Source organism: Doryrhamphus excisus, linkage group LG10 (genome assembly GCF_037039965.1).
Source record: "Doryrhamphus excisus strain RoL-2023G ecotype Guam linkage group LG10, RoL_Dexc_Guam_v1.1, whole genome shotgun sequence".
Lineage (NCBI taxonomy): Eukaryota > Metazoa > Chordata > Actinopteri > Syngnathiformes > Syngnathidae > Doryrhamphus > Doryrhamphus excisus.
This window is the reverse complement of record NC_136366.1, coordinates 19,969,883-19,981,739: the sequence shown is the minus strand read 5'-3', so window position 1 is coordinate 19,981,739 and position 11,857 is coordinate 19,969,883. Positions and strand designations below refer to the sequence as shown.

General features: G+C 42.0%; 2 protein-coding genes across 3 annotated transcripts; both read right to left on the bottom strand.

Moving 5' to 3' along the window:
• crkl (CRK like proto-oncogene, adaptor protein) lies at nucleotides 1-6,747 on the bottom strand. The gene is made up of 4 exons (XM_058055255.2): nucleotides 6,062-6,747; nucleotides 5,589-5,901; nucleotides 4,242-4,716; nucleotides 1-1,595 (listed from the first exon to the last, which is right to left on the bottom strand). The coding sequence occupies exons 2-4, from the start codon at nucleotides 5,897-5,899 to the stop codon at nucleotides 1,461-1,463; spliced, it is 921 nt and encodes a 306-aa protein (XP_057911238.2). The 5' UTR covers nucleotides 5,900-5,901; nucleotides 6,062-6,747; the 3' UTR covers nucleotides 1-1,460.
• Nucleotides 6,748-7,368: 621 nt separating this feature from the next.
• ccdc74 (coiled-coil domain containing 74) lies at nucleotides 7,369-11,634 on the bottom strand. 2 transcript variants are annotated; one of them, XM_058055268.2, is made up of 7 exons: nucleotides 10,805-11,633; nucleotides 9,801-9,848; nucleotides 9,546-9,618; nucleotides 8,634-8,781; nucleotides 8,454-8,554; nucleotides 8,340-8,393; nucleotides 7,369-8,107 (listed from the first exon to the last, which is right to left on the bottom strand). In XM_058055268.2, exons 1-7 carry the CDS (start codon nucleotides 11,097-11,099, stop codon nucleotides 7,996-7,998), a joined length of 831 nt encoding a protein of 276 aa, XP_057911251.2. In that variant the 5' UTR covers nucleotides 11,100-11,633; the 3' UTR covers nucleotides 7,369-7,995. The 2 variants fall into 2 exon arrangements, with proteins under 2 accessions (XP_057911251.2, XP_078650401.1); XM_078794275.1 differs by lacking the exon at nucleotides 7,369-8,107 and having other exon boundaries at nucleotides 8,449-8,554; nucleotides 10,805-11,634.
• Between the last annotated feature and the right edge of the window lie 223 nt (nucleotides 11,635-11,857).

Below are 11,857 nucleotides of genomic sequence, written 5' to 3'. Positions count from 1 at the left end.
TGCTTTAAAGTAGTAGATGTAAATTTTATTTACTTGTTCTGTACATAAAGGGTCAATACCAGCACAAGTGTTAACCATGGGAAATATTAACACGTGTCAATGGTATAAGAAAATAAAAAGGCACAATTCTTTTAATTCTGAAGTCCAAGACAGGCTTTCCTAGAAGTTGGGAACACAGTAATACTGTTAATGCCATTACTAAACAACTCAGAAGCACGAGAAGTTCCCCTCAAGGAGGGCTAATTGACAGTCAGGGTGTGTATTGCTTAAGTAGTAGGGTTTGATCAAGTCTCATGACGCCACGCTGGTCACAGACCAGGAGGCTATGAAATCAGAACCATGAGGAAATACATGACGTAAAGCAGCATTTGGCCACAAGCGTCTCCTTGCACACAGGCAACCAGCAGGCCTGTTTCCCTTTTGTTGAAGGAACACATCCCAGCAAAGAAAAAAGGAGCAAGTAAAAACCATTTCAACCCAAAGCTTTGAGGTGAGGAAGAGGCAGGTTTTTTTTTTTTTACTTATATATGGATTTTTTTTTTTTTACAGCAGATAAGGGGTGGACAATCCTATGTTTAAAAAAGAAATGATGGCAACATTCCCATCACTGACATGAGGCCATTTGCATAAAGAGCGCATTTAAATAAAGCTAGTTAAAAATCCTAAATAGACGAGTACATTAAAAACATTGGGAGGAGAATGAATGCGGAAAAATGCATTTATCAGACTCTCCTTTTATTTTATTTTTTTTTTTAAAGGCATTTATTGAAATGTAATTGGCTGACAGATTTTTAGGGGTATCCATGGGATGTGCTATAGTGGGAAGTGCTGTAGTGCTCGGGTGTCGCTTGCATTGCAAACAAGCTAATCTTTAGGTACAGCGTTGTTGTGCTCCAAGCCATGCAAAGACACCCCCCCCCACATAAATCCCTGGCTAGTCCATGGCTAAATTGTTGATCAGGTGGCACATATTTAACAACAACAAAAAAGGTTTGTCCATGACACAAAAATCACATTGCGTGTGCTTAGAATATTAGACTAGCTTCTTGTTAGCTCCTCGTAGCCTGAGTCCATGGGTAGCCCACTTTGTACAAATAATCACTCACAAACGCAACATACACGCCCGAAAATTGTCAAGCTGTGTGGTAAATATACACTGCGAACACAAATGTAGAAATGTAATGGAACCCGGTGTGAGAACACTGTTTTGTCAGGGGAGTCAGGTTTTTAGTTCGATCCGAGGATGTAAACAGTCAAAGCCTCTGGCAGCAGCGGCAAAACATAGGAAGAAAGGGGGTGGGCCTTGTCAGGGTACCGCCTCTCAGCAGGAAAAGCACAAAGTGACACTTTGGGAGGGGGAGAGAGAGAAAGAGAGGAAGGTTGGGATTTGGGGGGCACCCAAAAGACTCACGTACAGCTCGGTCCAGGCAAGAAGGTTCCAGTCACTTGGCTCGGGTCATTCAGTCACTCTCGTCTGGGTTCTGGGGGTCTACAATTTTCACGTGGGTGAATGGGAAGAGACCCCTGCGCCCGTTCACCTCACCCTCCCACTGACCACTGATGTTCATGCGCGTCACCTTGACTATGTCGCCCACCTGAGGGGAGGAGGAAGAGGGGGCGAGTTAACACAGGACCAGCATAGACAGAATGAGCCTATAATATTAGCATCTCACATATGTCAACAACATATCTGGATAGATTTCGTTTCACTACAAAGGCCCTGACCACATGGGAACGCTCATGGGAATTTTGGAAAAAAACATTTTTAAACACTTTTGTGCCATCATTCATATTCTCATGTGCTTGCTATGCTAACTACTAAGAGGATCTTTCGCAGAGTAAACCTTCACACCACTTGGTTTCCAAACTACGCACACATTTATGTGATTCCTTTACATCTGCAACAATATCTAATAGAACGTAAATGCCTGAGATTACATAAAGTATGTTTAATGTCAGGAGATGCTCCAATGGCGATCAACAAATCATGAGGGTGATGCACTTCTTCAAGGGTAAGATTGCACCGATCAAAACATCACGTCAAATAAGTTGATAGTCTTATTACAATAACAGCAACCTTCCTACCTCATACAAAAGCACAATAAGCATTTTGTCAAAGCGTTCCTTCAAAGCCATCCTTGTTTCGTCCTGAATAGCCCCACTACCATAGTGTCCTGACCGTAGCCTACAATGTGTGCGGTCAAACCAATAAAAACTAACTTAATACATTTTTAAAAAACAGAAATGGATTAAGCAGATGACTGCGAAGACTAGGGTTGAGGTGGTTGTGACATTAAACGCAACCTCATTCTGTTTAACACTGTGTGGTCTTCATCTGGACGAGAGAAGAAAAGCCACACACACGGAAGCGCACGTGAAGACACGCCATTTGTACTTTTAACTGAAGTTCCACTTCAAAAGGACAGCAGGTCACATTGTCTGTCACAATCATCTTTTACGGCACTCCGGAATGCCAAGAATGCTGCAGCCCAAAGCTTTGGTGGGATGCCTGACCGACAACTATTAAAAAAAAAAAAGGTCAGCTGGATCAATTGGTCAAAGAACCACAGTGCACCGAAACTAAGTAACACCCTCGTATAAGATGATACTTTGTTGATGTACACACAAATACATAGTAAATAAATGTGAATATTTAATCGAATTTGATTAATCAAATTATATGCATTATTGGCCTAATTTAAGCATTTTCAAACATTAATGTGGCTCAATGAATGACACATAAGAATGTAGAAGATGTGATAATAGTCACAGCCAAAAAACAGGAGCTCTCTCAATGCAAGCGTGTAAGATTGGGAAATGTGTATTTATGTCTAGTATATGCCTACTAAAATGTTATGTCTTCTATAGTGGATAATATAAATGTAAAGGGGGCTATAGACTTAAAACGGATATTAGTTGCAAACAGAATTTCTCTACACTAAAAAAATATTAAATTTATAAAGAATACTACTTCATAATGTGATCAATTATTTACAATTGTGCTTCTTTCGACTTCAACTACTTCAGAGTGACGCAACGGGGCCCTGCTGGATGCTCATGGTACATTTTATATATTTTATAAGTAGGGTATTCTACATTTGCAACAGTGTTCCACAGAGGAAGCATTCAAACGTGTAGATTTATTCGGTACAATCAATCACCGTACCACCGTCGTGGAATGGTATAAGCTGCAGCAAAAGCAGGCTATCAATTTTCACAAGTCATTAAACATGGCATCCAGCTCTCTTTTTGCAACTGTTCATCTTTTTTTACTTTATTTTGACAAGACGATCACACATGTTCCTACTAAATATACACCTAAACTTCCATTTGAATGATGGAGTAGAGGGATACATTTATTTCTTGTTTCCTGTGTGGTTTCTTAGACTCCCATGCTACATCAAATGATGACACATTCTCCAACACGTATTTCCCCATTACCTACTATTTGCAGAGCTGCTTAATTGACCGTGCAATTGCATCATTACTATGAAATGAAATATCCCATCTAGGTGGCGGGGTAGACAACTGCACTTAAGTAATCATGCCTAGCAGGGTTGGATGCTATTACATGTTCCTTATAATCAAGGCTAGGGGAGAAGACATAGGACTAATAGTGTTGCTGAGTATAAAAGGGAGTAAGCGCCAGCTGATGCAGTATAGACATTGGGTCTGCTTTTACAGTGGAGCACCTTGCAACCCTATTACATGTTTCAACATGTTAGCGGGAGTGAAGGCAGATCTCAATGAGATATCAGTCATATCCCGTGCTGTGCAACAGCGCTAATGATAACATTGCAGTGGATAATCTAGCTAGGCTACTGCCTCATTTGCCACCAAACTGTAACACAATCTCGACTCAACTCCCACTGTACAGATATCCACATGAATTATCGAGGGTCTTTGTTTGAAAAGGTTAACATTTTTACCTGAATTTAGATCAAATGTAATGTATAGCTCAAATGGGCTAAAGCAGAATTTGGCTGACCTGCCTGTGCTCTGCCAAGAGCTCTTAACAGTCTGTTATATTTCTAAAGAGTCTACTGCCGATAAGTGATTGCTCCAAAAAGCTCTTGGTGCAACAATGCATTTAGCTCCTAATGCACGAGTAGACAAGCTACATGTGCATATTGATGACTTGTCAGTTTTGATATTGTGATTGGTGCATGCTCCAGATTTCTGGTTCGATGTAAAATGTAATGGACAAACATTCACACTGAAATAAGGCATATGGCGTTTACCTCCAACGCAAGAGCTGTTTTGTCATAGGCGCAGGGCACTCGTTTCTGGATGGCCTTTGCAATGACGGGTCCGTTCTGCAACGACGGCAGCGGAGTGATGACGGCTCCGGGAGTGCCAGGAGGAAGCGGCGAAGGGGTCTGCGGCTGGGCGTAGGCATGGATGAGGGCGTGCGAAGGCTCGGGGATGCCGTAGCTGTTGGAGTTGCGGGATCCGAGGGTGGGCTGGCCCGGGTGGGGCGAAGGTCGTACCAGTTTCTCGACATAGGGCACAGGGATCATGCCGACGCGGCCTTCTTTGCTCTTGGCGCTCCACCATTGCTCCTCTGGCTTCTCCAAGATGATTAGAATCTCACCCTTCTTGAAGGGGAGGTCCTCTGCGTCGCTGCCAGTGAAGTCATACAGAGTCCGAACATACTCCAGGTTCTCTTCTTGGCCAACCATGGGCTGGATGGGACCACAGACTGTGCTTGGGTACCTTGGAGTTGATGAAACACAGGAGGGAGACATAAGTAATGTAGACTACACCCATGTAACTTTGGATTTTTCCCATGCAAGTAGTTAGTAAACCAGGACAAAATGGTATACTTTCATCAAGCTAGAAAGAGAAACCATGGGTGAGGACCCCCTGCATCATTGAATAATCTAGCCAAATGCTTCAAAGGTAAAGGTGGTTATAGGGGTGTTATATCTTGTGAAGAGGACTCTGATAATGTTAACATCTTTCAAAAGGTTGTAAACAGGTTTTCCATGCTACGGCTATGAAAATATTACATTTATAACAAAGGAACCACAAAAAGACAAATAAAGTTGATAGATTTAGTAAATTTGATGATTGTGAAGATTTGCTCCACAATAATCTGTTTATGAAGTTATCATATTGCCCCATATTGATTTCCAGTAGGCAATTGTGCTTATCGCAACATTCGGTAATGATAAATAGTTGTTAATAGAAACGTTCAACTGATTACTGTAATTTAATTTCCACTCATTCTCATGGGGAAATGTATTAGAAACCTGAATGAATCCAAGGCCAAAGATGGTGTTCAATTCTATGAATCCACCAAACCATGTATACATTTTATGTATTCTAAAGGAGGCTTTTACTTTAACAACCTCCCAAAATGTGGTATGACGCGCATTCTATTCATTTCGGAGGACTCCAAGCTGCATGAGTGGTTGTAGAGGAGCCATGTGCACCATCTTCACGTTTGTCTTGATCCTCCATGACATAACAGTCTGCAGTCTGCCTGAAAGTAGGTTACTTCTGATAAAAATAGCCAACCTAGATAAAGTTGATCTGCAGGCAATCTGAGGAGGAGACGACGTGTGTACTTTAATCCTTCCTACCTGAGAGCTGGTTCTATCAGCGTGGTCGTGTCCAGGTAGTGGATTTTGTAGAACTCCAAAAGGGCAGGGAGGTGCTCAAACTCCTGGTCCCCAATCTTAAACCTCTTACTGGGCAAAGAGTTGATGATATAGTGAGAGACTTTGGAGTTCTCAGACACAGACAGCACATAGTCGCCGGGGCAGGTGGACGAATCCCGAACCAGAAACATGCCATGTCTCTGTCCCTGTAACCTATTCTGTGCCTCTTGGCGTGACACGGGTCCGAAATACCAGGCCGAGCGATCAGATGAGTCAAAGCGAGCAGTGGACATCTCTGTTTAAAAATAAATTAAAAAGGTCAGCCTACAGGTGAGGAAAACGACAACCTGGTCTCTCGACTGGGGGTGTTGACGTCACTGCAAAGCGGAGGTTGCAGGGCAGCTCATTCGGCCGCCCCACCTTGCAGGTTGTGGAGCTCCCCTCAACCAAACTACCTGACGTGCTCACAAACGGCAGGCTCGGATCCAACTTTGGACCATATTGTGCTTCCTGTGGTCAGCAGGGTCGAGGAGGACACACAAAGAAAAAAAACTTCACACAAATAAACATGGACGGCCGTCAACGCAACAAATGTTCAATGAAGCTTCCCCTTTTGCTTCCTCCTTACGATAAGATTTTCGTCTAGTAAGTTATCTCCTCTGGTCAGGGTCTGTTCTGAGAAGGCGACGAAGCGGAGGGAGCGGTGTCCTCGCTTAGTCTGTTAATTCCTCATGTCTGCTCAACGTCGCCGGTGGAAAATTATTTAGCAGAATCTTCTCGGGGTCTTAAGGTAAGGCACGCGTCGCGGAAAGGCCTCCTTGAATCCCGCTTCTCGAGTCGGAGCGGACTTTGGAGGCGCCGAAGGAGAAAAATGGCGGCCCGCCACACGTCTTCTTTACCCGAGAGAAGATTGCACAACAGCGGCTGGTCTCGTGCGCGTGCATGTCACGTTACACGGGAGCGACCGCGCGCGTTCCTCTCCGCTCGGTCGCTTTGGAGTATTTCCCAAATACTTTGTCCTATTCCTCCTCGTCTGCGCTTCCCTACCGATAAGCCGAGGAGCTGGAGTACGAGGCTAAAAAATGGCGACGGGAGGGCAGGTCCCGCTCTTGAAGTGTGCACGTCACTGACGCCCGGAGGGGGAGGTGGGAGAAGGAAGAGAGCGAGGGAGGGGAGGAAAGCGGTGGGCGGGTGACGAGGCTGGGCCAGCCCCTCCCCCGCAGCTGTCAATCATGTTGCCGTGACGCAGCATTGGTGTACTACATTATCAGGTCCTGTATTTTAATAAATGCCATTTCTCACACAATCTATTATATTATTTATTTTCATAACATTGTGACCTTTTTTGTTTACTTTTTTTCTCTGAATATTTTGACTACATTTCTGCTTTTATTTTTAAATATTATTTTCCAACTATTTCAACGTTCTAGTGTAAATTTTCTTCTTGTAATTACAACTTCACTTCCATAATATTTAGACTGTATATACTTTATTAACTTAAAATAACTTGACTTGCTTTTCTTCTTGTCACTCACGCGCACAGCAGTGACCTGGAGTGATGCCACAAATGTATGGGAAACACATGTTCTATCAGTGCGTAGTAGCTCAAACTGAAAGTGAAACAAAAAATAAATGACGCAGCATTGTTGCATATTAACCAGGTAGTCTTTCATGATGTGAAGTTAGCATGATCATAATTGACATGAAGCTTAACATAAAGTTTTTTTAAGGTGTTAGGTAACAGTGACTAAGCGTGAAAAGCGGCGGGCAGCACCGTTCCTCTGCTTTTGAGGTTTCGGTCACCATCTCCCTTGTGGCTGCAGCTGCCTCAACAGAGCAGCTCTGAGCACTGCGACACTGTGTGCATGCTAATGGAGCTCAGACCATTGAGCATCAGCGGCTGTAGGGCTTGCTCGTTCCGTACACCTATGCCAAAACAAGCAAAAACATACTAAATATTTGTTTATCATAGACATAAACAAACACCATTGTGCTTGCTTGTGGACGGAGGACTATGAATACTTTCTTTGCATGATAATAAGAACGTTGAAGCACCATTCAGGTATGTTTGGTTAAAATAAGGAACCAGTAGGTCCAACAGCAGGCCAACTTTTAATACAAAAATAAAATAAAGTTTTGATTTGATACACTAGCTTCCTTTTGTGTCTTTTTTGTCATCTGGCCATTATACCCACAGGAAGTGAAAATACGAACTTGTTTAACAGAGTCACCAACACTTAAACATCAAAAATAAATGCCTGAGTCAGTCCGCTACCGGAAATATATTCCATATTGCATTCAGTCATTCAGTGGCGGGGAATAAAAAATGGACCTGAGCCATCCCGCAGGTGGCTGGCGGCGAGAGAGGTGATGATGAGCTGTTATCTTCTCAAAGCACTGTCGCCTTGACGTGGCCTCTGTGCACAGCACGAGTCCTCTTCTGGCGCTCCGCCACGGTGGAGCCGATGCTTTGTGTGAGCGCTGGCAGGGTCACACCCGTTCTGGGAGAGACGAGAGGCTGTTGTGTAGGTTGTTTGTCGTGCATTTCTATCGTTTCCTCACTGTAAACATTTCTTTAATGACATTTATTGGTATTTTATTTCTTTGATGACCTTTTAATTTATTTCTCAAGTGCCCTGAAAAGCGCCATCAATTCAATAAATGTAGCATAACAGCCATTAAAGATCAAATAGGTAGGCTTAATGCAGAAGATATATATTCATATTTACATACGTTTTTGCAGTTTGCAGACCCAGTTTAGGAAACATGTTGATGTCTGAGGATTTGCTGGAAAAAAAAACGTAATATAAGAAAAGTCAGGTAAATTTGATGCTCTTGATACTTTACCTGGTGCTATCAATGAGGTATGTTTTGGTCAGATTGTAGTTTTCTGGGGTGATCTTCTTGTTGAGCATGATGTCTGTCAGCAAAGCCTTGTAGCGTATAATCTAGAAGGCACAATGAGGAAGAGCAGAAGGTTTATTTTATCACGAGAAAACAGGAAGCTTTCCGACTCTGGAAACGTACTTCTTGAGACTGTAAACTGTTGGTGTTGTAGAGCTGCCGGATGAGGAGCTCACACTCCCGCAGGTTGGAAGCGCGGGGAGGATGGGATGATGGATTGTTTTGAACTTGTCTAGGCTGCGCTCCCGGCATCTCTGAGCCACGGTTAGGTCTGCAGTGTCCCACATTAGATAGATTACCCATCAGTGAGCTACAGATAGACATTTTATGGGGCCTATTATAATAGAGCCTATTATAAGTCAAAATGCATACTTAAGCAAATGTTTCATATTTTTGGCCCACATGAAGCAATTTCATGTAAATGAACTAACATAAAAATATAAGGCATGCAAAAGACGCATACAAAGACACTGACAAAATAGTCAACGCTGGTCACTAGGTATCAGTAATGTTACTGTAATATTCTGTGAGATACACAAGCACCAGACGTGCTTCTACTGCAGGTTTTAATGATCTCACAACAGGCTAAAACATGGGCCACAGTTTGTGTTGGGCTACTAAATCATGGCAAGCTGAAACTGAACTCTGAACCCCCAAACTCACTCTGCTCCCTAGAGAACATGACATGAGCACAAGACGTATGTCTTAAATTGCTTATGTATGCTTATTATGTTATATTGGGTAAAATGACTGTAAAGGTGACTATAGGGGTGTTAGTTCACATCTAGGGGGCTCTAATGTTGAAAAATCATTTAGAGGGTCGTAAACTAAGATTCCTTGTTCATAAATAAACATTTTTAAGCTGTGTAATCCCAGCATCGGGGTTAGGTTTTGGGCAAAAAAAATAATAAAACAAGAAAAAATAAAAATATAATAATAATATAAAATGAATAAAACAAGCAATAAAAAATACATAATTGGTGACTAATACAATTCTCTCTAGTCTGACTAACTTGAGATGTGTTGGGAATTCACCTGAGCAAATGGGTCTGTGAGGGTCCTTTTGCCTGAGTTGCTGGACCAAAAGCCACAAGACTGTTTTTTTGACCTATACAAAGAACAGCACTCAGTTTGTTACATAAAACTGAGACAATGTACAAAAACCCAAGCAAAACCTTTTGACGGCATTCAGGTCAATGCACTATTGGGCCCCGACAAATGAAGGTAAATGAACGTACTCTGTGAGTATTGTATTTTTGTAAAACCTCTGTAATTAAACCTCCATCTCACCTTTTCTACTTGACTTGGGATCCTCCATGATCAGCTTGTACTTCAACTCTGCAACATCCACACGACAAAAGGCACATCAGGGGTTCATGATGGAGGAAACAAGAGGAATGTTAAATAAACTGAAACACTGAAACCGGACTTCATGTCTACATCCAACAGACAGGACAACAGTGCCAACATAGTACGTACCCTGATTAAATACCTTTTGCATTTAATTACCAGGAGCAAGATAGATGTGGAGTCATTGCTATTGTCTACTAAAATGAAAACACTCTAGTACAGGGGTGGGCAATCTTTTTGACTCGCGGGCCGCATTGATATGACAAAATTTACAGGGGGGGGGGGGCAGACTATATATTTTACACGTAACAGTCCACCTGGTATTATTGTATCTGTAAAATTGTCATGCAATCTGCTATTATTATTTATTATTTTATATTTATATTTAAATATTTAAAAAAATAATAAAATATTATAATAATTACAATAAAATTAAAATAATAATTATTATGTTATTATTATGTAAAATATGCAAATATAACAATAATATATATAATTAATATAATAACTAGCATTAATATAATAATTCTAATAATCATAATAGTTCTAATAATAATTATAATAATAATAATAATTATTATTATTATTATTATGTGCTTTTTTTCAGGAGCACTTAGTAAACAACAGACCATGTCAAAAAAGGAAATTGATAAAACCATCAAAAGGTTGGCTCAGGCCATGATGCCAGGTTGTATGTTGAGTTTAAATGAAATACTTTGGAAAGATTGGGCGGGCCGTATTCAAACACTTGGCGGGCCAGATGTGGCCCCCGGGCCGTAGTTTGCCCACCCCACTAGAGTCTAGTATCTTATAGTAGGCGCTTTGCTTATGCTTTTATTTCGAAGCTTACTTGGCACAGGCAGGAAGTCACTGCGTGCACGAGCCCAAGTGCAGAGAGCTAAAGTGCAGCTAGCTAAATGCTAAAAAGTAAAGTTACTCCTCACCTTTGTTCTCCCTTCTAAGATATTCCACTTCTTCGTGAAGCTTCTCCAGAGTGTGTTTATGTTGTTGCTGTAAGAACTCAATATTCCTCTGTAGCGAGGTGACCCGGGGGTTTGAGTCGCCCTGACCGGACCCAGCTGTCACAGCCTTCGGCCCCTCTCTGTCCCTCAGGGCGGGCACATTCAGTGGCTGCAGGCGGTGCAGCGGTAATCGTCGTGGCGGGCAAGGAATTCCGAGACGCCCGACTCGGCTCCACTGTGGCAGGTGTCGCACCGGCGGGAGATTATTGTTGGACATGGCCTTGCTTCATCCGGCTAGCATCGGCATTAGCCCCGTCTTCTTGTTAGCAAAGTAGCGGCAACTTTGTAAGCTAAATCAGATTAGCAACATGGTTGTTTGTTTTCTTAGATGCGGACAAGCAAGTCGGCATTGTTATTGCATTTAATTACAACATTAATAAACTGCGACAGTGCTCCATATAACCAGACGGACAACTTAAAACTGCCCTACGTTCGGACGCCAAGTTGCTATGGCGACAGTACCCTTCCGTTCATGAGGCGTTCAATTTACCTCGGATTCACAATGACATTCATTGTTTCGTATTTAAAGTATTTAAACACACGTATTGGTACGACACAGATGTGAAATAAATATGTTAAAAGTTCACGGTATTTATACATGGAAACGTCAGGACCACGTCCGTACGGATATGTTGCCCAGCTCTTGTGTGTAACCAAGCTTGAGACCTGTACTGGTTCGCAATTGTAAAAAAAATAAAAATAAAAATTAATAATATTGTACTATTAGACCACATGTTCTAAAAATAGTTTACGGAATATCTTAAACGTTTTGAGTCGGGATGTTTTTCCCTATATATACAGGAAATTCCTAGTTTTTGAGAACCGAGCATTGCCCGACGTGACCTGACGATGTCCAATCAAAGGAGGTGTAAACAAAGCATTTTGATTGGTACAGATTTTAAGGGGCGATACTAAAGCAAGCAATTATATAATACTAACTACATTGCACTGCACTGCATATATAGTAAAGTAAAT

Coding starts and splice junctions, on each gene's coding strand:
- crkl (XM_058055255.2), bottom strand. CDS start 5,899: ATGTCCACTGCTCGCTTTGACTCATCTGATCGCTCGGCCTGGTATTTC. Junction 4,717..5,588: donor CTGATAGAACCAGCTCTCAG/GTAGGAAGGATT, acceptor ATCAACTCCAAG/GTACCCAAGCACAGTCTGTG. Junction 1,596..4,241: donor AAACAGCTCTTGCGTTGGAG/GTAAACGCCATA, acceptor TCCTCCCCTCAG/GTGGGCGACATAGTCAAGGT.
- ccdc74 (XM_058055268.2), bottom strand. CDS start 11,099: ATGTCCAACAATAATCTCCCGCCGGTGCGACACCTGCCACAGTGGAGC. Junction 8,555..8,633: donor ACAGTTTACAGTCTCAAGAA/GTACGTTTCCAG, acceptor TGTGCCTTCTAG/ATTATACGCTACAAGGCTTT. Junction 8,108..8,339: donor GGTCTGCAAACTGCAAAAAC/GTATGTAAATAT, acceptor CGTCTCTCCCAG/AACGGGTGTGACCCTGCCAG.